The following is a 27,860-nucleotide window of genomic DNA, read 5'->3' on the forward strand; positions in this document are numbered from 1 at the left end:
CCCACTATGTCGTGACATGATGGAAGGGCCTTGTCATCTATAGACTGTGTGGGGAGAAAGCTATTTACAGTGATCTCTGAAACAGCTGTCGTGAGCTCTTACACTTCCTGGCATGTCACAGCTTAAAAATTTCTAAGAAATTGCAGCTGCTTTCTTAGCCAGGGAGATAAGATGTCTTTGCAGCATTGCTTTTAAGCCATTGCTCCATCATAGCAGGAAGTTAATGCAATCCTCTCTCTGCCTACTCCAAGTTCACAGCTAAATTCCCACTGCTACCAGGTCCTGACATTGGAGTCAGCTACTAAGAGCCCATTTGTGCAACATTAATATCACCTAACCATTCCTTAGGTCATTGGATACCAGTTGATTCTCCAGATCCCAAGCTTTCAGACTCCTGGCATTGATTAGGGGCACCCAGGTGAAGCAGCACTGGGGAGCAGGGATGTACATGGGTTTTGCAGATGGGTGTTCTTGTTAAGAAACACATAAAATCAAGTATTATCAGAAATAAATGTTTTGTAAATACAGTTTCAGATCTGGTTAAAAACCAAGACAGTGTTCCATATAATTACAGGGGAATCTAGTGTGGCAGTTTTCAAGCATCTTTTGTCCTGTAGGGAAATTTGCTAAATGTTTATACCTGAACTAGATTTCTGAGCACCCTGGGGCATTTTAAGCTGCAAAAAAATTCACACACAAAGGAGAGAAGGAAAGAGCTGTACTGCCTGTAAAAAAGGCCAGTTGCAGAGGGGTCAGAAGGAGCTGCAATGCTGAGTTCAGCCATGCATCTTGGGTCTGCAGTCTGAAAGTCTGCAGACTGTTCCTCCATCCTCATATCAGAGTAAGGCTACTTCTGCACCATGGTGATAATTGAACCAATGTAAACATAATTTGCCTTCACCAATGTCAACTTTTACTGCAAAGTGAAGCCACTTAGATGTTGATAATATTTTGGATTAAATCAAACTAGTAGAAGCTACATTTAAATCTATTAAAGGTTAAATTTTATTTACATTGTACCAGTGTAACTGGACTGATTTTTAAATCAAATTTAACTTTACCAGGGAAAGTTTCTTAGAGTAGTTTTCTCAGTGAAGGAGCTTGCTTCTGGAGACACCATGCAGCATGCTTTTGTTTGTAATTCTCACTGACTATAATGATGTGGTTGAATCAAAAAAAACCCAGCCAAGACTGGATGTTCATGCAGGATGTGCCACTATAAGTCCTTCAGGTCCCTGACAGTAGTTTTAAGAGAGTTAGCTGGCTTTTGCAATTTTCTGAAGTGAAGGAAGAGGTAATACTTAATTATCAGCGATTTTGAAAGTGATTGAGGTTGACAGCCTGAAGCAGAGCAATAGATGAAAGAGAAAAGACTCTGGCAGCTGGAAAGGCCCTTCTTTAGACAAGGGGAAGGGGCTGGGATCATGGAAGGGGTTAATTCTCTAAGAAAGATAATTTGCACTGCTGCACACTTTATTCTTTTGTTTTTGGTCTAGCTCTCTGTGCTGACTTCTTTGGGGCGTTATTGGCTCTGCTTCTTTGACAGAACAAAGAGTCTTTGTTGTCCATCAAAGACCATTGCAACCCACCCTGATACCCAAGGCCCCAGGAGGGGGAGGTGGACATGGAGGAGCTGCCTGTGTTCCTTCCTCCACAAACAACAGCAATAAAATTATTGGAAGCATTTGCAGCATTACTGAAATATTTTCAAGGGAAATGTTCTTCAGCATTTATATCAGTAAATATAGTGATGTAAATACTGACTTAGTAATTTCTAAGGCCTGGGAGCCTACGTTGTGTTTCTGAAGGTCTGGCAAGTGAGTCTAAGCACAGGTAATTTGGGATTAAGTTGCTCACAGAGGATTTTGCACCTGATCATTACTGTCTTGTGTGTGTGGGAACTAAAGTATCTTCCTGTACTGTGTTGTTGCTGGGTCAGAGATGTGAGAACAGGTTGAACCTTTGATGGAATGAAGGTATGATTTGAAGATAAAAGTCTCAATTTGTTCTACTTAATTGTGGAGAATTTGGAGCTGCCTGATGTTGGACCCCTGTCATGGCCCATGGTGAAGGGCAGAGGCATCCCTCTCCCCTTCCAAAAGACAGTGTAGCTGATCTAAATTCTGTATCCTTCCTTTACTTCTGATGACCGCCTAAAGACTCTAAACTTGGCTCCAAACTTAGCAATAGTCACTGGATCCTTCAGATCGTGTATTATGAATCCAGCTATAAACATCTAGAAGCTTTCTTAAGGTTTTTTCACTGTCTGGATGTCATAGGAGCATCTCATGCATCTGTGTATGTACACATCTGTCTGGATGAAGGAGGATGAGCTGCAGGATTTGGGTCCTGACAAACAAAATCAAGCAGCAGGTAACTTTCTTTTATTTTCTTCATTGTCCCACAATCACAAACCTGCCACAAGAACACAAGTACAATAAAGAAAACTTACCTAAAATTCAGGCAGATAAAACCAACTGAAAAAAGATTAAAAAAAACCCTCAAGAAAATGAATAAATATTCATGAATTTATTCAAGAGCTCAGATGTTTTCATTAGTCACCACAGGAGGGAAATATTAATTTGAAATAATAATAAAAAACCTTGAAAAGGCTTTAAAAAGAGCAAGGGGAGGAACAGCACACCCTCTGCTCCCACAGCTGATGCATGGTTGAGCTGTGGCCAAGGGTTTCCCCTCTAGCTCAGCCTCCCCTTGAGATTTAAACTGTGTGGGTTTAAAATGTGCAGACCTGCTTCTAACCTAACAAAATATCCCTTCCCTCTGAGTTTTTCCTTTTATTCACACCACAGAAACATAGGAAAATAGAAAGGAGTGCTAATCTATCCTACAGTTTCCCAAGCAAGGACTCTGGGCAGGGGTTTGTGAGTGGATTTGACAGATGTATGAGCAGATGGTGAAGGACACTCCCTGAGAGCAGCCGATTCCCAGGCCTCCATGTCCAAAAAAATATCTTTTCATGGATAATGTGATTTTCAGAGGGAAGAAATACAGAATTCACATCTCACACCACAACTTCTTGGTCATTTCTCAAACATACAAGGGTTGTGTGGAAACGTTTCTTCAGAAAAGAGCTGGCTGGGGACCATAAGCCACAGGGCTAGACCTGACCCTCACAAAACTCAAATTTGCAGCCCGACAGCTCTGTCTGACAAGTTTCTCCATGGCTGCATGGTTACAACTGGCAGCTGAATCGGGATCACCTCGTGTTTACATTGGGTGTAACATATTAGTCCTGTTTGGCCTCTGTCAGAACGTGCTGTGCAAAATAACACATCCCGTGGATTAATCCATTTAACGCACACATTTCTGTCCGGCCCACAGGCTGGGGCACCTCGTGCCAGAGCGGGGATGGTGCCTCATTCAGTATCAGCGAGTGCCGGCTGAACCCCGATACTGCACCAACACTGTGAAATGGAGCTGGGGGCTGGGGATTGGACACAAAAAGGTGTTTTTCTGGTCAAACGGGACAGAAGCTAGGAGAATAAGTTTTGTGATTTATCCTACCCCTGCCACCATGTTTTTAGCTGCAAATTAGCAGCAGCTCACTCTTCTTGTAGGGGGTGATTCACGTCGGACCCTGCTGCTGTTTTGCTGGGAGCTCTTGGCCTCCCCACGTTACTTTGTCCAGGGGATTTATCCTTCCTACACTTACTTACACCGCGGTGGGTAGGAATCCATCAGCTCATGTTGTCAGAGCCCTCGGCCAGGTGGACTGCGGCAGCACAAAGCTGGGCTCACAGCAGAATCCGTGCCCACGGGGTGCAGGGCGCGGATGGGCAAGGGGCTGCACTGACAAACAAAGAGCCCCAAAAGCTTCGGGTCGGGGCAAAGCGAGACAGCGGGTTTGGGGCTCCTGTCGGGGGGCTCCCGAGGCGAAACGTGGCAGGAGCTCGCCCAGGGAGAGAGGCGAGAAGAGGAACAAAAGGCGATGGTTTCCCTCAACCCAGCTCCCAGCAGCAGCCTCTGCGTCCCCCCGGGAGGCCAGGAGAAGCCAGGGAGGAAATGCCGGTGCCCCCGGGCGTCCTGAGGGGCGAAGGTGCGGCAGGAAGCGCTGCCTCCCCTGGGACGAGCCCGGGGGCTCCGCCGCGGATGCGGGGGTGCAGTCGGGCTGCTCCGGCTGTAGTGCGGTTGTTAAGGAGACCCCAGCCGAGAGAGACCCTCCCGGCCCTGCGCTTCCCCCGGCCCGCCGGGAGACTGAACTGCGGTAGGGGCGGCCTCAGCCTCAGGGAGGCCGCTGTCCCGGGAAGGGGGGTCGCTGCGGGAAGAGGCCGTCTCGGAGGGGCAGCGCTGCCGGGCACCTTCGGAGCAGAGGACGAGGCGCAAAGCGGCAACACCGGGGAAGCTGCGCGGGCGAGGCGAGGCGGCCGCCACTGGGGGAAGCGGCTCGAACGTGGAGCGGGAGGTAATGGAGGCAGGGCCGGGGCGGGGGCTGAGGGCCCGCCCTGGGGTGGGCTGAGGGGGCACGGCGGGAGCCCTTCCCACCTCCCCGCAGGGTGGAGGCGGCCGGGGGGGACCCTGTGCTCGCCCCGGTGGTGGCTCTGGTTCCCTGGCGGGAGGAGGTTCCCCCTGCCCGGAGGGCGAGTGCAGGATCGCTCCGCCGGAGCCGTGCCCGGGGCGGTGAGTGCCGAGATACCGGGGGGCCGTGCGGGAGGGATGGCGGCAGCCTGGAGCTTTGGGGGCCGCCTGAGCCCAGGCTCCCCTCTCAGAGGCGTCACCTCCCCGGCGTGCCCAAAGTCAGCCCTAAGATTGCTTAAAAAACAGCAGCCTCGGCGAGGGCACCAGGTAGAGGTATTGCCGCCCGGGCTCAGTCCCCCCAAAGGGCTGGATGTGCCCCGATGCCCACGGAGAGGGCACAGCAGGCAGCGGGTGCGCCCATCTGCCGCCGCGGGGCTTCGGATCCCGCGGGCAATCGGGCGCTCAGTGGCTTCGGCTCACCCTGGCTGAGGGAGCGATGCAGCCACGGCGAGATGCAGCGATTTAACGCGCTCTCCCGGTCCCCCTTTGTGTCCCTGTGCAGGAGCCTGGACTGCCCTGCTGATGTTTCGGAGTTGAGGTAATGGCAGAAGTCGGTCTGTGGGACACGGCCGGAGGTCCGGAGCACGGTCTGGGGGCTGCAAAGCGCCCGTGATCAGCGCCGGGATGGGGAACAGCGGCTCGGCCGTGAAGGTCTGCACGGATCACCAGGGGGGCATCAACTGGCTGAGCCTGAGCCCCGACGGGCAGCGGCTGCTCACGGGCAGCGAGGACGGCACGGCGCGGCTCTGGAGCACCGCCGACAGCCAGTGCCACGGGCACTTCCAAGGTACGGCAGCTGCTTTTCGCCTGGGCTTTGGCTCTGAAGCATGGCACAGGCCACACAGCGTGTTCTGGTCTCTTTCAGTCCCTGCCGGGCAGCCAAAATCATGCTTGTTTTTGTTTTGCTGTTTATTACAGCAACGTTAAGCAGGAGCTGTTTCAACCCAAACCAGGTTACCAGCACTACTGAATGCACGGATCCTTTTATCTCAGAGTGTGCGAAGTTGTTTAACTTGCCCTGTTTTACACCGTGAAAACATACTGACTTTTTGTTATTCTTTTTTTTTTTCTTTTCTTTTTTTTTTTTCTTTAATCATCTCATTTCCAGATGATCTTTATTTAGAACCTCTTGACCCAGAAGTCTGGAAAAGAACCTTGCTAAATAGGTTGCTTTTGTTTTCCCTCCTCATTTCATACACAGAAATGTTAATTGAAGGCTTTTTCAATTTAAATTATTTTGCATCTTAAAAAAAAAAAAATATTATCCTTAGACTGTCATGTCAGTAATTGAAAAGAAAAAAACAAACTGTAGATAGTTTGGCCATGCAAGAGTCTAGATATGGGCTAAAGATGTTTGTATTCCCTCTCATGTTCTTTTCATATAGAAAAAAATAAAGCTGTTAAATTTGGAATTTCTAATGTTTTTTTCTTCCGAAGAAGAAATCACATTGCTGTGATTTCCTTGTTGTTTGTTTGCTTGCGTGCTTGTTTTTCACTATGGAGTATTGTCTTTTTTCCCCACATCCTGCCGTGGTTCTAGCTTCTGGAAAACTCGCTGCATTTGCTTGAGGCTTAGAAATCTCTTTAAACCACTAATTAACTTTTAACTAGAAAGAGAAATGTATTGGATAGCATTCATTATTATGGAATCTACCACATCTGCCAGTGTTTGGGGTAAAATCTGAAGAAGGTTGGGCCGGGTGGTTTGTGAACTGTCAGTCGAATCAGATAATTGTATGTATTTTATACTTATGCACACATGCAGTTGTTGTGTCAATTTTAATTTTACAAGCTATAATTACTGATAAACCTGTGTCTCTAATGCAGTTTCAAGCTCCACCACAGCACAACCAGCAGACTTGTGTTGTGCCTGCTTTTGGCCAGACCAGCACCAGACTTTGTCTGCCATATGGGGATTTTGGCACCCTGTGTGTGGGTCGAGTACTGCTGATGGTTAAAATCTGCCTGGCAGACTTTGCTGTCGTAACCAAGATGCTGTTTTGGTCTCAGAGCTGGATTACATGATGCTGTGAGAAAAATCCCAGTGATTGAAACCGGATCCATTCAGGCCTCTTTGCAAAAAGTTTCACAAATGTGGGAGAACGAATATAGTTTTGCTTATAGCCCTGGTGATCTGTTTGATTTTTGGCATCTGATGAGTTTGTTTTAGAGGAAACAAGCCATATGTTTGTAACATGGATTCTGGTTTCCTTTTGAACAACAACAGGCTTTTGAACTTCAGGAATTGTAGTGAAATCTGTTTTTTCCAGTCAGTGAAACAAAGTTTTACTGCGAAGTCTGCTTTCCCTCAGTTTTTTTACCATCTCTTTATTTTACAATATTCTGTTTTTCTGATACCTTTGTCCATCTGTCTCTCTTTAATCACAATTGTTCTTCTTTAATTTATTTTTCTTTCTTTTTTTCCTCAAAGAATAGTATTTAAGTCACAGTAGGGCCCACCAACTTCAGCCATAACTGTCATAGTGACTTAAGTGGAAGCTGTTTTGCTCCTGAAAGCTTACAATCTAAAACAGAAAAGTGCAAGATAATAGTAGTCCAATGATTAGATAGGTGACAGCAGTTTCACACAAGAGATTCTTGGATGAAGCTGGGACTTGAATCCTAAGGTGATTTTTATGTGTGGTGCATTTAATATTACAATAAAAAAATGACATATCCTGCTAAGCAGCAACAAAAGCTTCAGGTGGTAGTATTGATTCCTCTTTTTTGGTATTGCCTTGTTTGTCAGTGTGACATTTTTAGGGCAGTGGTTGTGTCTGTTTTTATTGTAACTGTAGAATCCCTGTGTACTCTGAATATTGTGTGAACAATTGTGCTCTAATCCTTCCTCCCTCCTTTCCTCTCTACCTTCCTTTTCATTAAAGGTATACTGATACTTAGAAAATTGTGGGGTTCAGTCATATGGGGGAAAGTATTGCGTGACTATTTACCTGGCATGTTTTTTTGTTTGCTTTTCATTCTGCCTGGACAATGAAATCAAAGGCTTGCTGGTAAGTCTCAGGTCATTTTTTTTGAGTTTCATGCTTTGATATATGACTGTTTGTGTCCTGACAATCAATGGGCTGGGTTGAAATGCAGCCTTTTTCTCCCTGCTTTCAGAAGAAGGAAGTAAAAGCATTTTTTAATTAAAAAAATAAGCTATTTTTTAATGGTTTCAAACTTCATTAGTCTGAGTTTTATTATATTGACATTAGTCTATCTCATTACATTTTTATTATACTGTTTGGTTTACCTGACTGATGGAACTGTACTGTTTTACTCTTTCACTTAATCCTGATATCATTGAAATTTTCTGCTGTGACTTGAAATGGTTGTGTTTTACACAAATCTTTAAACATGAAAAGCATGGTGGTGCATTTAAAACTGGAGTTTTGGTACATTTGTTTGTATTTTTCTTTCGGTTAAGGTGAAGAGCTGGACTGGTCTGTCCTTTCTGCATGCACAGTGACTGATTTCTTTTGTTATTGCTAGGACATGAAAGTTACATCACCTTCTGTCACTTGGAGAACGAGGCTGCCTTCACGTGCAGCGCTGACCACACCATTCGGAAGTGGGACGTGGTGACTGGGCAGTGCTTGGCCATTTACCGAGGCCACACATCAATTGTCAACAGGTGGGGTTCTCCCCTCGTGTTCCTGTCATCTCTTATCACACACTTTATCATTTCACTGCAGTTCCCCATTGCTACACTCATAAAAGGGGCTGTGTAAACCTCTTGAGTTTGTGTTCTGTGCTGCAATGATTAGTTTTTCTAGCAACGCTGCTGACACAGATAGGAGAGAAATGAAAGGCACACAGCAGGGGAATGGAATCCAGGGCTAGGAATGAAATTCCAGAAGAACTTATCCAATTGATAACAGATGCTTCTGATAAATAGGTTTAAAAACATCCTGTCAAGCTTTTGTGTCAGCAAGAGGGATAAAGTCAGGGATTTTTATGTAATTATTATTCCTGTTTGGGCAAATGAAGTTTAATAATAAATTAACTGTGTGTGGCTGATTGGCCTTTCCATTTAAAGTGCCTATTAATAGTTGGACTGGATTTAATTAATGGCAAATAGAGCAGTCAAAGATTGGTATTTTTTTAACATTTATTTTCTGGTGGGCATGTGGGCTTTTTAGTTCCTTTCTAAACTCAAAACACATATGATGTGTAGTGAGATTCTGTAAATAGTTAGGAAGGCTGGTTCTGTGTTTTGGCACAGGCCTGATTTTTGCTTGAATCAGCAAATAGGAAATGTGTTCCCCATTCATATGACTTTGTTGCCTGTTTGAAAGGTTCCAGAGGACCAAGCTCAGCTGACAAAGAGGGCAGGGTATGGGTGTTTCCTATCTCTGGTTTGAAAATATGAATTGTAGAGATTTTTTTCTGTTATTGTATGTTTGTGCAGCTACAACTCATTATTTTGAAGGCCCAGGAAGCTGAATTCCTGAGGTGTAATCTTTGGTTTGGTCTTCAGTTGTGTAATAAGTGGGGTGCTCTTGCATTACCTTTTTGAGATCCTAAGTGAAATTAAGTGTATTTTTTTTTTCTTGCACTCCCCTTACTTGATGATAGAAAGATGGTTATTTTGCACACTGTCAGTTACAGTTCAGATTCCTGGAATGTTGTTTTGTTGCTTTGTTTTGTTTTGATTCCAAGTTATGGTCACAGATCTGTTCTTAAATAATTTTTTTATAAAGAAATATTAATGAATAATTATCAAGAATTAGCTAATTACCCCAACAAATGCAAAGCAAACGATCAAACAAATTTCTAGGTATTACATATAACTTATAAAAGTTCAATTCCTTGCTGGAAGGAATTTTAGGAAAGCAAAATGCACAAAGTTACAATGCTATAGTGTAAAAACATCTGCATCAATGTACCTGAATCTCAATTTTAAAAGTAGAAACTGGGAAGTGTTTGATTTTTAAAATGCTTATGTTTTTTTACATATGATGTTATGTTCATGCTACTGTTTCAGACTTTGGAGTACTTGACAGTGAAATTGTGAGAAAAGATGGTTATGTACAAAGAACAATACTGTTCATATACACACACTTTATTTTTTGCAGAATCCTGGTTGCTAAAGACTATCTCTTCAGTGGCTCCTATGACAGGACAGCCCGCTGCTGGAGCGTGGACAAGGAGAAACAAATCCAGGAATTCCGGGGCCATCGGAACTGTGTGCTGACTCTAGCTCACTATTCCTCCAGGGATGTGCTGGAAGAAGAGGAGGAGGAAGAGGAGGAGGAGGAGAAAATGAGCAGGGACCTGCTGGTGACAGGGAGCACGGACTGCACTGTGAAGGTCTGGTGGGTGTCCAGCGGGCGCTGCTACCAGACCCTGCTGGGACACACGGGGGCCGTCTTATGCCTTATACTTGATGCACCAAACAGGGAACTGTTCTCTGGCAGCACGGATTACACCATCAGGACCTGGAATATTGTCACTGGAGAGCAGCTGAAAGTTTTCAAGGAGCACCAAGGATCAGTAATTTGCCTAGAGGTAAGGGCTGAGGCTTCCTCGAGGGCATTTGGGTGTCTATGTCTTAACTCATGTGGGTCTCAGTTGTCTTTTCATTCATAAATCTCTTCCGAGACAGGTTGTAAATGGTGATCTTAAATATTCATGTAATAACAAAATAATAGTGCTCTCTGGTTTTGAGACAAACCCCTTTCTCTAAAACACTCAGTGATCTCTTAGCTTCTAGTGGCTGCCCTGCTCTAACTTCTAGGTTAATATCTATTTGAGTTCCACTAGGTCATGGAACTCATGAGTAGGTGTGCTGAGAGCACTGTTCATCTGAGTGGGATTGTGTAGTCAGGCTCACCAGACTCTGAAGAAAATAACCTGAGCAAGTAACACAGGGTCACGTAATTTAAAAAGGAGAGGGGAAAAACACTCGGTAAACCAGATAACTTCAAAAAACCCAACCCAAAGTCCAACCCAAAACTGTGGGTAAAAGATAATAGGAAAGCATAAAGCTGAAAGAAATCCTACATTAAAGACCATGCAGATGTGAGAGATGTGAGAAAAGAAAGGGAAAAACAGATGGCCATGACAAGAAAACAGGCAAGGAAAATAGAAAAGAAGCAGAGCATGGGGGAGAGAAATCAGGAAATGATGGAGGGGAGAGAGGGAAAAAATGTAACGTGATCTGAAAAACTATACTCTGTTTTTCTGTTTGCAGTGTTTTTCTGTTGAATGCTGCCAGCTTTGTTAATGTTGCAGGGGAGAGGAAAAGGTCAGGCAGATGAAGCAAGAGAGGAACTATCACACAAGCACTTTTCCTGTACACTCATTATCCACCAGAAAATGCTAATAGTGTATTTAAAGAGAGTACATGATGGTCTGTCACTTAGCTTTAGGTCAGCATCAATGTTTATACATGGATGTGTCTGACTGAAGTTAATGACTATTTTTTCTCCCTGCTCTTCCTGTTTGTGTTTGTTGTCCATAAGTGTTTTTCCCTTACAGAGGCTACAGGATGTACCTTTAATATCTGTTTAATAAAAGTTGCCTTTGTTTCCAAATACGGTAGTCACAGCTGACACTAGCAGACTAAAAACCTGGGAGTACTGAAGGAATTCTGTTTTCCTTCACTTTTAGAAAGACAAAAAAAACCCACACATAATATCATATTGCCCTGGAGTAATGTTTGTGTTGCTTGGGTAAATTCTCAGCGTTAAATCTTGTTTTTATGATATTGTGGTAATGTACTCTGAGGATGCTGAAGTAAATCTGTTGCTGTCCTTAGTGTCACGCTATGTTTTGTTGTTTGATTGTAACCCTTCTCCAAGGCACAGATTGGCAACAACAGAGCTTGCCTTAATTTAATTGGGTTCTTGCTAAAATTGTTATACAAAGCTGGCTTGACCCTCTCGCAGAAGCCTGGGAAATTCAATTACGCCCTTTGAATGCTCAGGAATGAGCAATGCCTGTGAGCACAGAGTTAAGCAATGGCTTTAAACAAACAGAACTTCTTGTAGGGGAGAAGAAAAGCAAAACCAATACATCTATTTGGAAAACCTGAACAATTCAGAGTACACAAGACTACTGCTGCTGCCAAGACCGTGTTGGCAACAGTCCTGGCCAAATCTTCTTGAGTGACTGGTAGCCCCTTGCTTCTCTCATCACCAGTTAATGTTTGAGGCTGGGAGGGTCCAGCTGAGGTACAAACAGCCCCCACAGAGAGCATTTAGTGTCCAGGCCTCTCAAACTTATCCCAGCTTAAGCAGTCACTGCTGTTGAATAGCTTTAGGCTGTCGATCTCTCCTAATTCCTCCCTCTGCCTTTCTGGGTTCAACACTGTCCCTTCTGTTCCACTTGGCTGCCACTCAGCACAGCCCACATGGTATTTTCATTCTTTCAGAAAGGGGTCAATCTCCAGAATCCATACAAAGATGTTTCAACAGAAAGGAAACTTCCTGAATAGAGGTGGGGTTTTTCCTATTATTTTTGTTTTGTTCTCAAAAAGCTTTTGGGGCCTTTTTTGTCTCAAACTTCCTAGTGACAGTGTTGGAATCTGTGGCAGTGAGTTGGGAGGGTATTTTTCAAACCCTGGGTCAGGAAGGACTGTGAGGCAGTTGTGAGTTGCTCACAGTAGACAGAAGTCTTAATTGTTGACGGTAATTAATTTTCTTCAGTGCAGCAGTGAGCTGCTAATTACATCAGATTTTCACTCTGCTGTCCTGGAAGAGCTGAGTTAGTACCAGCAGTTGAAGGCAGTTACCTGTTCTCTGGATGGTACAATGCTTGTGTGGGAAGAAAAAAAGGGAAAGAAATAAAGACTTATTTTCATTTTATTTATTCAAATAAAGGTCCCTAAGGGAGGATGACCTTTCAAAAAGTTTGAGAAATGCTCAGTGTGATTTCTCATCCTGGACACAGATCAGGAAAAATTTGGATGTTGAGACCATATTTTCCCCAACTTTAAAAAGCTGTTATTAACAGTGAGAATGCCCCGGGATGTTCTGAACTGCTGAAAATTAGGTCCGGCCTGTTCCAGTCATCTCCCATTACTTTCCAGTAAACACCAATAATGTTGCTGTAGCAGTGAATGGAAATTCCTGGAGCTTCTTGAAGGAGTTTTCTGGGTAGATAGCCATAAAGCACACCCATGTTTTCCACCCTGCTTCCTGCAGTGCTGGTGTGTGGAAAACAGAGGAGTGATGCCACAGACACATTCAGATTTTGAATGTTCCCCAGTTGCTCTAAGATCCTTTAAGGTGTTGTTACCAGGTAGTGTAAGTAGAGGAGCCTGGAAGCAGCTTTCATCTAGCATGGCAGAACAGAAAGTGTTGGTGAGCTTTGGGCTTTGCCTTGTCCCCTGTCCTTGGTGGTTCTGGACAGGGGAGTGATGAGGCTGAGTCGTTTGTATTCCCCAGGCTCGTCCAGGGGTCAGTCTGGTGAAGGTGACCAGCTGAGCCCACTGCGTGTGCTCTGCTGACAAAGGGGTTCTGCAGCTTGTGATAATGCCATTTTTCTCCTCCTTCCACCATTTAAATGGGGCTGAGAGAGGTTTTGCTGAGAGAGTTTCTATCTGCTGTGAGAATTGTGTAGATGTTAGGTGCTTTGGCAGCATTGATTACTTGACTTTCCCAGTCAGGCAAGGTAACTTGCAGTGGAGCAGCAAGAAATCTTCACTCTTCTCCTCCTGCAGTGTGTTGATAGCTTGGCAGACAAAGTGCAGCAGCTGTTTTGGGAGCTCCCTCTTCATATAAGAGCCAATAATGAGATTTTATAGGAAGTGATGGGAAAAAGCCAGGGTGGGCTGAGTGTAATCACATAGCTCATGCTCATTCTTCCACTTAAAAAATTTCAGGCCTGGCTGAAGACCAATATTTGCAATTAATAATCAAATATGCATTTTCCTTAATGTGACTGCCTGCAATAGGCTGAATAACCCTGATTTAAATATTTATTTGTGTGTATTTTTCTAAATGTCTCTCCTAAGTAGCTTTGCAAACTGTTCACAAGGATTGCTTTGTCCTTTGCTGATTGTTCTGCCTCTGAGTATTTATCAAAATTGTGCTGCCAAAAGCTGGCAGAGAGGAATGATCCAGCTTGGAATTTAGCTTGGATCCTACAGCAAACATTCTTGAAAGAAAATTCCCTTTTGAAGAACATGAACATGAGTGGGCAAGGGCTTGCTTCTGGTTTTCCTGCAAAAGTTCCTTTGTTTGGACCATCCCCTTCAGTTGCCTTTTAAAGCAGACTAGAAGAAAAGAATGCTTTGAACAAAGCCATTGCCTGAACTCTCTGTATGTGCTTAACTGTTGGGATCATGGGGACAGAAATGTTTTCTTGCTACACCAGTTAAATTAAGTGCACATATTTTTCATAACTTGTGTTTGTATTTGTTGCATCAGAGGATGGAGATGTGAATGAGCAGATTGTGAAGGTGTACAACACCTCTAAGATCAAAACATGGGGCCATCATTTTGCACTGCAGTAAAAAAGTTGAAAAACATTCTTTTAACAGCCAGCCCAGAGAGCTCATTCTAGATGGATTCTCAGGAAAAAAAACACAACCCAACAATTTCTTGCCCACAGGGAGTTTGTTAGCTCGTTAAAATGGATGTGGTTTGAATGGGATCCTGAAACTCTTAACTCAGCCCAAGGCTTACATAGTTGTAACTCAAGATTGGTCCAGCTTGGTGATTTTTGACTTAGAAGTGGCTGTGAGCAGAAGACCCAAATTCCAGATTGTAGGAATGCTGACCCCCATGAGAAGAATAAGCTGGTCATGAGGTATGTGGTCACTCATGTGAATCCATCCTGGAGTTCATGAGGGCCAGTCTGAGTGCAGTGACCCTCAGCCAAAGGATATGTCCAAATCTCTTGGGAGAATCAATTGCCTCTCCTTGGCTCTCCAAGAACTGTTTCCCATAGCAAAGGTTAATTGGGAGGGCAAGGTCCATTCCTATAAAGTTGAAATATCTGCTAAACAGCTCTTTTGCAGATATTTTTTGGCATTCTTACAGGTAGAAATTATCTTAAGCTGCTGCATTTATGCAGTTCAGCCAAACTTGTGAAGCAATAGGGTTGTGATTGTCTTGAGAGACCAACCCTGGATGTGATAATTTGTTCTTTATTAAAATTCTGGTGTTTTTGTAGGCTACAACCAAGGTTTTTTCTTATTAATAAGACCTGTAACTACTAAAGCGTTTACAACTTGTCTTTTGCTACTGCTATTACTCTGCAACTCACAAGCAGTTCATCTGAACTTTTTCAGGGCATAGTTACATCTCCAGTCCTTTGACTCGAGGATTAAGAAAAATTTGCTCTATTCACATGTCAGTGTTTCATCTGGTTCAAAGCAAAATCTCTCAGAGCTGTGAGAAAAATTAACAATCCAGAATTGCAAATATCAATGCAGTGTTTTGTTTTTTTTTTTTCCTGCTGTCTGGCTGAGGCTTTAGAAGTGGGCATCAAACTGTTGCCAAGTTTTTAATGGTTTTGAAGCTACATGGGTTTGAAATATTCACTTAGCCATTTGATATCTGAGCTGCAAATCTGTTCTGTGTCATCCACTCTGCTACAGGTGTCCTTGCCTGGTTTTCTGTGGTCAGGAGCTTTGTTGGGCAGTTGGCCAAAGTGAACCAAGTGCTCAAAAGCCAGCCAAGGAAAACACAGCTTTAGAAATGTCACCTCTTCTCTGGGCAGGCACAGATTAGAATATGTAACTCTGTCTGCTAAACATTTTGAAACCACAGAGTGTGGGGCCAGCTTCTAAGGCGCTTTTGCTGGGGGAGCAGTAAATGATGATAATTCTTATTTTAAATACAGATTAAATGCAGATATCTGAAATGTTGCAGCTTAGGCTGGAGTTGTAAGCTAGACTTATCTTTAGTTAAGTAAAGGAGTGATCTCACCTAAATTGTTCTGGTCACAGTTGAGAAGGTTGTCCTTGTTGGGTAGGAGAAACAGCGAGTTTTAAGGCAGGATCTGTTTCAGATGTGCCTCAGGATGAGAGGAACTGTGTCCTAGATGACAGTGACTGTAATGGGGGCTATCCTTAGCTGTGGAGATGTGAACCAATTTAGATGAGATTATGCCTATCATATCACTAAAGGCAAATCTGATATGCAACTTCAGCCCAAGCTGAGAGCTCTGGAAGGCTTTCTTCACTAACAGCCATTTCATGCTGTTTTATAAAAATGCTATGGGAATGAGGGGCTGTGTGACAGTCAGAGCCTGCCCTGGGTTTTGCTGTTGGCTCTGCTGCAGGCTCAGTAGGTGGCATCTGGTAGATTGTTTAACCTGTTAATGTTTCCTTTCCCGTGCAAGAGTAAGAATCCTGTGCTACTGTGCTCACCTGCTTTAATTGGAGAGGGGAAGGAAGGTGCATGAAGTGTTTCATGGGGCAGCACAGAGGCTTTGAATTTAATTGAGAGAGATGGATGGTGTGTGAACCATCTCACCAGATCTCAGCAAAACCAGTGTGGGTGGCAACTCAAGGGAGGTGATTCTTCTTTCGTGAGACCCCACCTGCTGTGCTGCATCCAGCTCTAGAGTCTTCAGCACAGGAAAGACATGGATTTGTTGGAGTACATCCAGAAGAGGTGGTGAAGATGATGAAGAGGGATGGAGCACCTGTGCTATGGAGATGAGGACAGAGTTGGGGTTGTTCAATCTGGAGAAAAGAAGGTTCCAGAGAGACCTTAGAGCCCTTTCCAGTGCCTAAAGGGGGCTCCAAGAGAGCTGGAGAGGGACTTTGGATAAGGGTGTAGAGTGATCGGACAAGGGGAAATGGATTTAAACTAAAAGAGGCTAGTTTATATTAGGAAGAAATTCTTTCCTGTGGGGGTGCTGAGGGACTGGAACAGATTGCCCAGAGAAGCTGTGGCTGCTCCATCCCTGGAAGTGTTGAAGGCCAGGTTGGAAGGGGCTTGAGGCAACCTGGGATAATGGAAGATGTCCCTGCCCATGGTGGGGGTTTTGAATGAGATGATCTTTAATGTCCCTCCCAACCCAAACCAGTCTATGAGTCTAAAGCTAATAAAATCCTGATGCTATAAATTACCTGAGTAAGTCTATGTAATTTGAAACATTTTTGTATCTAACAAATTAGCAAATCTAGGCAAACTGCAGCTCTCCTGTTCATTGATACACCCACTTAAATGTAGAAGTGAAGCTGTATAACCTAATGTACTATTAATGCAGAGTGGCATTTACCTGTGGGAGGTTATAATTTAGTGTTTTTCCTTGCTCAGTGGGCGGGTTGATGCTGCTACCAAGATGTCTAAAAAAGAAATGTAACAACTTGGCCACGAATCATGCAGCAGGATTGCAACTCAAAGCATCCTCTTCCATTCAGCAGGTGCACATGACAATTCTCTTCATGCCTATTCAGGGAGAGACTGAAATTTAAAAGTCCTTCCTCAGGCTAACTTGTGGTTCTTGGTTTTGTTAGTGCTGCTGGCCATTTGTTCTCCCTCCTCATGGAGATGTAACATTAATGCTGTTGCTAAAACAGCTTAAAAGTAATAGGAAGTGACATTTCAAAGCACTGCTGGCTTTTTACAGTGGTTTGTGCTTTACAAGCTCCTGGCATTCAGCTATGAAATCTCTCCCATGGGCCAGGTTCTGCTGGGAGGAAGTGGGGCATGTCCTGCTCCAGCTGAGCTGGTGGGAGCTGTGGCCAGGGAACCTCTTGGTCTGCCTGCACATAATTACAGAGTGGGTTATAACAGTCCCATTACTGTAGTGCTTTGTATCTTATAATACCTTTTGTTTCATGTTGTAACACAGCACAGTGTTACTTTGTACAAGCTCACTTCTGATGCCTTTTGGGAATGGAGTCATTCCTTTTTTGATTGGGAGCAGAGATGGAAGAGCATGAACATTCCAGCCTTATGGATACAGAGTGTGCAAAGAGCAGGGACCAAATTTAAGCAGATTGGCTGAAGAACCAGCCCTTAAAAGTGCTCTACAAGCATGATCACAAGTTGATTTGTCATTTGCTGGTTTCCTGGACATACTGGAGAAGCATCAGGGATTTGTGCACTGCTGGTCATTCCAACCTTCTGATTTGTGTGTCTGGTGGACAGAAAAGGTACCATTCATTACTCCTTGGGAAAATTCCACTTCTTGGTGGGGGTCAGGGTTCTCCCTCCTGTCTCTCCATCCCTCTGATACAGAGGTTGTTGCAAGTCCATAAAACATACCTTGAGCCACAGCTGGGTTTTGGAGAGACTGGCTGCTTTCAGCAGGAGTTGGGCTCTACATAACAGTGGCTGTGAAAACCTTCAGTTTGATGTCTTTGCACGGACAGAGAATGCCAGATTTTTCTATGCACTATGGAATTTTTCCTTGCTGAGCTTCCAGGCTTTGTGTAGTTTGTTTACTGTGAACTGGTTGGTTTTTTAGTCTTGCACAGGTCAGTTATTTTCTCTCTGTCTCTGTTCCCCAGCTGCAATCCTTCCTTTGATCATTCTCTGTCCTGTTTATGTGGAACAAACCCCATCTTCCCCACCAGTGAGTTCTCACAATGTGCAGGATGACTGGTGCAATGAGGGGTAGCACACAGCAGAAGACAATCTGCTTGAAGAAGTTTAGAAAACTGTGTCAGGATAGTTACTTACTTAATTATTCAATAGCAGTCTAAAAAGACTTGTGGAAATGCAGATACAAAACAATTTCAAGGAAGAGTTAGTGTTTCTGAATACTGACCTTGTGCAGAGCGATCATGCTAAACATAAACCCTGGTTTATGGTGTGTAGGATTTTAATTTTAATTTACCTTTTAAAAGAAATTTTGTTACTCAGAATTGTTCTGATTTTTTTATTTTTAATTAAAACATAACAATCTGGTAAGAGATCTTGTCAAATATGCTTTGCAGAAACAACACTGCTGGGGTTTCTTTTGAGGCTTTAGTAATATAACTGATTATGGATGTAGGGTTAGCATTGTTAAACTCCCTGGAATCCTGCCTGCTGGCACAAGCAGATGGGCTAAGCTTTTATGTTCTGAAAGCTGGGAGCTGTTTTTAAGACCCAGAGGACAGGAGATGCGACTACAAAGAACTGAAGGTTGGTTTGCCCACCACTCCTCTGTTTCAAGGCACAGCTTGTTGCTCTCAGAGATGGAAAATGTGACTTGGGCTGGGTCCCTTCAGTGCAGTTCTTTCATGAAGGTGCCTGAGATGCCACTGCTGATGTGTTTTTCTCTCCCCTCAGCTTGTGAATCGTCACCTGTACTCGGGGAGCGCAGACAGGACAGTGAAGTGCTGGTTTGTAGACACTGGGGAGAGGATCCAGACCTACAAGGCTCACAAACACAGCGTTAGCACTTTGAAATACCATGCTGGCATCTGTAAGTTGCCTTTCCTGTGTTCTCCAGCCCCCTCCAGTCTCCTTTTCAATGTTTGTCTTTGATTGAAGGTTGTTAATGGAGAATAATTTTGAACATTTGTGAAGCTGTCTTTTTTTTCAACTCCAGCATGTTTACGTTCAGTACCAAACTGCTGCACCACTCCATGTGGGAAGCTTAGGCCTTCCCTTCATTTCCCACCTCCCTCTTCTCGCAAATGAAGAGGCAGTTGATTTGTTTCTGTTACCAAGAGAAGTGGCTTAAATCCTGAGCTGTCTGGGGGTTGTTTGTGTAGCTGTGCTTTAACCTCACTAGTCTGGTGTCTGTCACCTGCTGCATGTGCTGGGGACAGCCGGTGCTGCTGCTGGACAGCCCTGTGCGTCTCTCTGCTGCCTTGTAGGCTCTGTGTAACACCTGTCCTAAACCAGAATCACACCTCAGATGCTCACTGCTCCTTTCTAACTGTTAGGCTTCCTATTCAGGCTCTACCATCTCCTAGACTCATTTTCCACAAGTGTTCTTTTCCTGATCATTCATGGATTTGTTCCCCAAAGCACTTTTCTCTAGTAGCCAAGCAGTGCTTGCCTTATTAATGCTCAGGATTCATCTCTCCTACTTTCAGTCCTCCTGTTTACAGTGGTTCTGTACATCAGTGTCTATTGCTGACATAACAGTATATTCTGACCATCAAACCTCCCTCTTTAAATCCCTTTCTGTGCTGGCTTTCCTTCTGCATGCCTGGATTTGTGATAGCACCCATGTTTTTGTCAGTGAACCTCTCTCCGTGCCATCCTGGTCTTATCCTGCCTCTGGTGTTTGACTTGATGTACCTTCACTTGCTTCCCAAAAAAAAAAACTTCTCTCCTACCCTGAAGGAGATTGCCACAGATGTCTTAAGCTAACCTAGACATTCACAGCATTTTCCTGATTTGCTTTCTGCACTTCAGCTTTGAAGTGAACACATCACACTAAGTGAGTGGTTGCTATCTGGGCCTTGAGCTCTCTTTTGGCAGCTCCTCAGTGTGATGGTGATAAATGGCTGACAGATGCAAGATGGTGCACGTTAGCAGAGTTGTACCTGCACAGTTTAGTGGCAGTTGTCTGGCACCATACTTGCCTGACTACAATTATAACCCAGTAATTGAACTGATTTCTTAATTATGTTTGGAAACTTAGCATGTAACCAGGCCCAGAGGTAGAATTTTAGTCGGGAAACATTGTTTTGGTTTTCCTGTCAGCATGAGTCCCACATCACTGCTTTTCTCCAGTAAAATATTTATTTATAATTTATGGTTATTTCAGTTCTCCTCACCTACATGGCAGAATTACCCCATTTTCCCCTACCTGTAGATTGTAATTTCTACTGATTTCAGCTTCTGCAGTTGGCTAGAAGGCTGAATGGAAGGGGAAAGGGTCTGAACCTACGCTGCACCTTCAAGTCATTATTGCTCCAAGGTGCAGGCAGGCAGAGCAAGGGAAATGAGACAGAAATTGTAATCCTAGTAGATGATCACTGGTAGACAAAGTACTGATGATTTTGTGTGTGTGTTTTCCCCCTTTTAATTATAAAGACACAAACCAAAACATTGGTTTTCTCAAGACTAGGCAGAGGTGAGCTAAGCTGATGTTTGCCCGATCCTGTGATGAACGTTCATGTCTGGCTGGGAGACAGATATTCTCTCCTTCCTTAATGAGACCTCCAGAGCTGCATTTTTTCAGTGTTGATCCTACTTTTTATGCAACCTGTAAAGACCTGAGCTAATTGTAAAGAAAAGAAAGCTTTAGCTGAAACAAAAGTTGCATTATCTGATGCCACCCCCATCAACTCTGCAGCTTTCTCTCTCTTCCCCCTCATTCCACCACCCTGTCCCTGCTATGCACATACATTATTTTTCCACAACACTCTTTTTAAATTAAAATGCAGACAATATTGCTGCATTTAGTCAGACCTGTGAAGAACATCCCGATAGTGAGATAGAAGAGTTCAGAGTTATTTAAGATCTTGTTTTAAATCAAGTGCAAAAATACTAAAAGTGTCAAACAGGGAGTATCAAATTGTTCCACTTGAAGGGTAAAAAAAAAAAGTTCTGGAAAAATATTAGGTACTTGTTTGAATGCATTATATGCACGTTAATCAATGAAAGAGGAAATTTCCCCTTAAGAATTAATTTATATACTGTGATTGCTTTTATTATCACATATTTCCATGGTATCTAATAATTTTCTTAGAATTAGAATTATAAAGACATGTTAACTGGATACCAGTGATGGAACTAGTGTAGCTTGAAATTCTATCTGTTCACCTGGGACAGATCAGAACTGTCTCTCAGAAGTGTGGAGAAAAATACTTAAATTATGTTTGTTATGATTTATGTCACATTTGCACCAATACAAGAATATAAAAAGAAATCCTCAGCCAAGAAGTGGTAATTTTCTGTTAGAAGACTGTGATTCTGCTGCTTTCTCTCTGATCATTGCCCAAAGGCTCATTGCCCCAAGGAGTTTGTGGTCTAAATAAGAAAATAGAGTAGAAGAAAGAGAGGAAAAATACGTCTGTTTCCAAAATCTCTTTATAGTATACAGAGAGTCCAGAAAGATGTGAACACTAAGCATTAAATTATCAGAATGTGTTTCCAGTGGCTTTCCTCAGTCTGCTTGTTATATATATAATATATATATATATATATAATTAATAGCATGGGGAATGTTACAGCTGGCTCTCAATCTAATTTATTTAATGAAATATTGATTATTTTTTCTCTTAAAGTATGTGCACAGCCATTTAAAATTTAATGTGGTTTATATGTTTTCATGTTGCAAAAGCTCAAGGGAAACATTTCAAAACTGATCTCCCAAGGGTCTATGAAAATTAAAAAATGAAAATTAATTTTATTTTGTTGTTGTTTTTTATTTCACAGGTGGCTTATATAAGTATATATTTAAATTCTAAATCTGGGTTAGATCAACAGCTCTTCTTTGAAATTCAGAGGTGGAGAGAGACTTCCTAAATCCAGAGTGACAGTTCAAAAGAGATAAAGGATGTCTGTCAAAAGCGAAGTTCTGATGGCAACAGCTGAAGTAAACTGGCAGCTGCATAGTGAAAGCAGCTCTTAATTGGTTCCTACTATCTGCATGTCTGTAACAGAATTAAGTGATTTCCATTCACTGGGAAAAAATCAGTACCTGTTCCCTGCTTTACTTTGTTGCTGCTCATTTGCAGAGTGGGACATGATGCTTTTTCATGACTCTGCTGGAAACTGAATTATAGTGGCCCATATAAAGTGACATTGATTTTCCACATCCAGATGTTTCTTGGAGTTGTACCCAGGAGGTGCCCAGCTCCCTGCTGTTCCATTTGAATTTAAAAAGCTTGTGGCAGTACATAGTCTGTTCTCTCATCTGTTATTGTAATCCTGAATTTACAACCATAATAATTTATCCACCTCTCCTTAGAGATTCAGTTCCTGACTTCTCCCAAGAGATAAGGAGCCTGTTGGCTTCAGGCACTCCAGTTTTGTAAAAATTTTTCCATACCAGTGTCTTTTACAAAGACCTGAAATGCAGGGAGCAGTGAATATATTGCTTTTTGCAGCTCTGAAATATTTATCTCTAGATAAACTTGAGGAGTTTGGGTTAACTGAAGGAAAGTGTTTATCAAGAGACTTTGTAACCTTTAAGGCACATGAAAGGGCTCTTTTCTGGGCATATTGCTAAGTACAAAATCTAAATATTAATACTGCCTTACAGTTTCTGGATGCAGCAGTCAGGGGATCTGATGTGAAGATCCTGAAGCATTGAGAAATTGTTCTTTGAACATGTAAGGTAACCTGATGAATAGCCAAAATTCCTGGTCATGCTCAATTTAGTTACCCCAGCCCTGCCCCTCTTGCAGCAGCAGTGGTGATGGAAACACTGGAGTACTGAATGGAAAGCTGTAAATAACTCTGCTAAAGCAAAGGGAAGGTCGAGTGGAAATCCTTAAAACCAGACTTGAGATAAATTGTCTACTTAGAATTACTGAGGCACGTTTAGGCAGGGAAATAGCTGTGGAAGAGAAGAGCAGAAATAGATACTTGAAGCATGTGTAGAGTGAAATGCTGGTTTGTGTAGGAACTTCAAGTTCAGTGTTTCAAAAAGTACAACTCAAAACAAGCATATTGGAGTCAGCAAAATGAAAATTATCTGGTTTGTCTGAGGAGAGAATCAAAACGATACGTCATGCCCCCCTGGGAGCTGGTTTTAGGTACATTTTTGAACTAGTATGAACTGTCCTCATGTGGCTGCTCACATCTGGCTGTGCTGTGTGGTTGTGTCAGTGTTCACAGGAAGTGGTGATGCCTGTGCAAGAGCTTTCAATTCCAGGAGTGGAGTCCTGCAGAAGATCTTCAGAGGACACAAGTTCATCATCAACTGTATCCAGGTCAGGAAGGGGTTTCTTGGTGGGGTTTCTTCCTTTTGATTGCTCCCTCATTTGTTTTGTGGGAACTGGTGTGGCTGAGTGTTCTGTGTGTCTTGGATTGGATGTTGTTCTAGCATAAGACTTGAATATTCTGTATGTAATTTTAGAAAAGCTTGTTAATAATAATAAGGATAAGTGAAACCACAGAAAGAGTCCCCAGGGACAGCCCCATGTCTGGGATCAGGGTTTTTTCAGGTCAGGTTGGATAAGCAGCCATGAGAACTGAGACAGATGAACTGATGCTGTGTGGGGCACAGAATGGACTCCAGCCTTGTGAGACCCTTTCCATTACAAGACACTAATGATAAGTGTTTGCAGTGCTCTAAGGGGAAAAGGAAGTTCCTGCCTTATGCATGCAGAATAATTATAGCATTGTCCCCATACCACCTGGGGTCATGGCATCTCTAAACAGTCAGAAGCAGCTTGGTAGTGATATCTGACCCACATCCTGCCAGGCAAGTGGAGGGGTTTCTGTCACTGGCTTAGAACTGAAAGTTAATGTTGTTTGCATTTTTTCTAGGCTCAAGTGGGACTGGCATTTAATAGTTAAAACAGGAGAAATTAGTAATCCTTGGTGGCCATGCAAAGACCATGGAATCATAGAGGGGTTTGCATTGGAAGGGACCTCATTGCAACCCCCCTGCCATGGGCAGGGACCCTTTCCAGTAGACCAGGTTGCTCAATGCCCCTTCCAACCTGGCCTTGAACACTTCCACAGATGGGGCAGCCACTCTAAGAATCTGCATCTCCCTGCACTGGGATCTCAGAGTAAGCTGTGTGCAGCATGAAGCTTTTTAACAATATGAGACGTTGGTAATTCTGGAAGGCTGACGGTCCAAACAAAAAGAGAGGAGATAAAATTCCTTTTGGAGTCGATCCCAAGCACATAAAGTTGTAAATATGGTTTTATCTTGTATATTCTTCTGGATTAGCATGTGGCTGGATGATCTTAAACTGCAAACTCGTGGTACAGGGCAGTTGTGTAGCAGGCAGGCACCTGGATGTGTTTGGGGAGTACCTGATAGAATCACCCTGGGTAGCCCTGAGTATTGACAAGACCAAGGCTTGGCTTTGTATTCTTCTTGGTAACTTAATTTCCAACTGTACAGGGGCAAAATAACCCAGGCAACCTTAAGATGAACTTAAGTACAATAACGAGCTGAATGAGGGGTGTGGTACTTCATGTAAGCCAGGGAGATGCTCACTGTCACAGCACAGACAGGCAGCCACAGGGCACCCATGGTGGGGTACACACTGAGACAGGAACAGGAAGATCACCAAGACTGATGTCTAGTTTCCAGGGCAGGACAAGGACAATTGGAAACATTCCCAATAAAAGCAATTAGTTCATAAAGGAAATGGAACCACTGCAGGTTAAACTACTGCAGGTTTTGGAGATCAGTGGAATTTGAAGGAGGAATTGTACCTATTAGTGCAAAGGAAGAAAGGAAGTTAGAAAGGAAGCATTCCTGAACCCCCTCACTGCCCACCAATGATGATTTTGGTGCCTCCTTAAGTCCACATCAAAACCAGCAGTCTGAAAACAGTGCAGAAATTCCCAGCCACAGCCTGCTCTGACACTGGGTTTAGTTCTCCATTGCTTTTCTAGAGGGTCTGGGTTATAAATAACTCTTGCTGTTTATGGCTCTGTGAAGTGGCTGAGAAATGAGTCCTGACTTGGTAATGTCTCATCCCACTTCAGCAGCTTTTGTGATAATTTATACTGGCTCTTGCAAGGAGCTCAGGCCTTAAGTGTCAGGATCAAGCTGTGTTTGCTCTGATTTTTGACAGTTTGACTGTGCTGATTCTGAGCCGTATGGCTCAGTATTAAGTGTGACCCTGTTGTTCCAGATCCACAATGAGCTGCTCTACACAGCTTCCCACGATGGCACACTACGGATTTGGGACATCCGGGGCATATGCAAGAGAAATAAGCGGCGCTTGAAGAAGGAGAGGTCTGTGCAGGGCAGGAGCTCCCAGAAGGGGAGTCTGTCTCGTCTCTTCAACAATAAAGTTGGCTGTATGGTACAGCAGGAGAATGGGCAGCATGAGGCTGTTGAACTGATGTGACAGTCCAGAGCAGGCTTTATGTCAGTGACCAAAGCTGAACCTTTTATTTTCTGCACCACTGTGTCCATGTAAACCAGAACTTGGAAAGAGATGGGAAGTGGCTTTGCCTGGGCCTCTGTGTGAGGAGCCAGGATTCTCTGTGGCTGCCAGATGGACTCAGATCAGATCCTGTGGCTGTGATGACTCAGCTGAGCAGCTCTGGGGTCGGGAGGGGAGGCAGCATGGTTCAGGTGAGGTACCATTGTGTGTGTGCAATTAGGAACTTTCCTTGCAACTGCTGGTGTCAGTTCCCTGGGGCACAGAAATGTTTCACCACTGTGCCCAGTGTCTAAGGAGATGTTCCTGTTGCCCACTCCCATGACCCCTGTTCAGCCCAGCGTGGCAGTGAAAGGTGGCCTTGAATTCCATCTTCACAGCTGACCTTTGTGTCAGTCATTGCCTGACAAGGCCAACGCAGGAGGGTTTGCCTCTGCAGCAGGAGTTTAAAGCAGACTGGACATCTCTGGGAAGCTGGGAGTAGTAGGACAGAAATGAATTTAATTGTTTTTTTTAACAAAACATAAGCCACGGAGCAAGTCAAACCTCAGCCCTTGTGTGCCAAGGTCAACTGTTTGCTAACCTTGTATTGTCTTTCCTCCTCCTAAAGCTGTGTCTTGCTAGGTTACCAGTAGCATTGGAGAAGCAGTCAAACTGAAGTTTTCCCAGTCTTTTTCCATGTTCATCCTTCTCTGATAACCACTGAGCCATGAAGTAACAAGGGTTCTTATATTTTTCTATTTGCAGATATAGGCCTTTGTAGAACCAGTACAAAAATATCTAACCACATGTTTTTATTTTTATGGCTTTATTTATTCTGTACTACAGCAAAACAAGAATGCTGTAATCCTGTTTTAGAATGAATTAATAAACATGTGGCATCTCCTGACAACTCACTGTCTACTTTTTATTTCTGTCTCATATATGGGGGGGTATGGCCTGGCTCCAGAAGCACAGCAGTCACAAATGGATGGAATAGGAGGAAAAAAAACCCACATACACTTTTGGAAACATTTCTTGCCTTTCCCTCAGTGCTGGGGTTGGAGTTGGGTGTATGTGGAGATGTTCTGCCTCCCACCAGGGACCAAAGTGCCAAAGCTCAGCTCCCCTATCAGGGGGAGGAGGGACCAGACACAAAAGCACAGACTTAAGGGAAAGCAGGGATGACAAAGAGCTCCAGGCCCTGAATCAGCACTGTCCTGGTGGCACCAAAGCCTCCTATTCTGACACCTTAACACTGTCAGTGGGCCAGGCCCATCACAGACCCTGCTCCTCTCTCCTGCTGAGCAGCTTTGGTAGCTCTTACCTGGCAGGTTTTCACATCTAGTAGGAAAAGAGCATTTAAATTAGGTGAAATGCCTACCATGAGACTAATTTGGGAGATCATCTGCATCAGGCAGACTTAATTCCACTGTAAACCTCTCAGGTTGGTCACTGTGACTCAGTGACTATGAGCTGGTGCTGGCTTGCCATGCAGCTGACTGTATTTGGCTTCTGAGGACAACACTAAGCAGGAGGCCTTTAGGAGCTGGACAGAGTGCCCCAGATCACCTGAGCTGCATTTTGTGTTTAAAACTTCACACACAGTATGTGAGACACAAGAACCTATCTGGGCACACAGCAGCTGCACATGCAGTCAGCAGGGAGAGATCTCAAAAAGTGGAATTAATGAGTCATTACCACTTCTGCCTGTTGCTAAACATATCACAGTGCCTCCAAATGCACGGTCAAAATTAACTTACAGCTTTCAGCCAATGCCTCCTGCTCTACTGATGACTTACAACTGCGCTGGCAGAGTTACATCATTGATGAATGGCTGCTCTGACAAGCACTGCATGTTATGATGCTAATTTTAAATTCCCCAAGGACAAACCTTCCCTTCTGAAGTTGTCGCTGACACTTTGCTGTGCAAGCCACTTCAAAGAAGGAATTGCTGCATGTGCAGCTCAGTGCTGCCTTCAGTGCATGCCCAAGGGCTGGCAGCCAATGCCAGGAGGCCAGGAGGTTTGGGAATGGAGGAGTAAATTTGTTTCCACGTCCTTCTTGTTAAAACTACATCCATGATTTGTATATTTTCAATTCTAAATTCTTTCCCCTGTTCGGTTTTTGCTCTGCATTTTGTCCAGGGGATTTCCTCAGTGCCGGCCTGTAAAGAAACAGGATATAATGGAGCTGGGGCTGATTCTCCCTCAGAAGCTCATACTCCCGGCTTTGGAAATCCTTCAGCTTTCAGGGTAGAGATACAAAGCCATTCACTTTCTACAGCACTTGCCTTGATAGAGAAGAATGAAATACAAATAATTCCTTAACAATGTAATCACTGCCTGCTTTTTGCTGTGTTTGGCTGAGGGAATCAGTGTAAAAGCCAATCCTCTGCTCAGGCCGTTCAGTGCCCGCGCTGGAGCTGAGCAGTGATTCCGCAGGCCGAGGCCCTGCT

At 43.8% G+C, this 27,860-nt stretch overlaps 1 protein-coding gene across 3 annotated transcripts; it reads left to right on the forward strand.

Moving 5' to 3' along the window:
- The first annotated feature begins 4,376 nt into the window (after window positions 1-4,376).
- On the forward strand, window positions 4,377-26,309 carry WDR86 (WD repeat domain 86). Of its 3 annotated transcripts, XM_088065186.1 has the most exons (8): window positions 4,507-4,638; window positions 5,039-5,323; window positions 8,029-8,170; window positions 9,615-9,854; window positions 9,939-10,047; window positions 18,726-18,861; window positions 23,175-23,278; window positions 25,169-26,309. In XM_088065186.1, the coding sequence occupies exons 2-8, from the start codon at window positions 5,161-5,163 to the stop codon at window positions 25,385-25,387; spliced, it is 1,113 nt and encodes a 370-aa protein (XP_087921312.1). In that variant the 5' UTR covers window positions 4,507-4,638; window positions 5,039-5,160; the 3' UTR covers window positions 25,388-26,309. The 3 variants fall into 3 exon arrangements, with proteins under 3 accessions (XP_087921308.1, XP_087921312.1, XP_005527813.1); XM_088065182.1 differs by lacking the exon at window positions 4,507-4,638 and adding an exon at window positions 4,377-4,423 and having other exon boundaries at window positions 9,615-10,047; XM_005527756.3 differs by having other exon boundaries at window positions 9,615-10,047.
- Window positions 26,310-27,860: the final 1,551 nt, after the last annotated feature.

Source organism: Pseudopodoces humilis, chromosome 1, assembly GCF_049639895.1.
Source record: "Pseudopodoces humilis isolate 2021_Gansu_Grassland_sample_001 chromosome 1, ASM4963989v1, whole genome shotgun sequence".
In the NCBI taxonomy this organism is placed as follows: domain Eukaryota; kingdom Metazoa; phylum Chordata; class Aves; order Passeriformes; family Paridae; genus Pseudopodoces; species Pseudopodoces humilis.

Bases quoted from the DNA above. Each gene is read 5' to 3' on its own strand.
- WDR86 (XM_088065182.1), top strand. From the start codon at position 5,161: ATGGGGAACAGCGGCTCGGCCGTGAAGGTCTGCACGGATCACCAGGGG. The intron at 8,171-9,614 runs GTGGGGTTCTCC...TATTTTTTGCAG, and splicing joins CACACATCAATTGTCAACAG to AATCCTGGTTGCTAAAGACT. The intron at 23,279-25,168 runs GTCAGGAAGGGG...CTGTTGTTCCAG, and splicing joins TCATCATCAACTGTATCCAG to ATCCACAATGAGCTGCTCTA.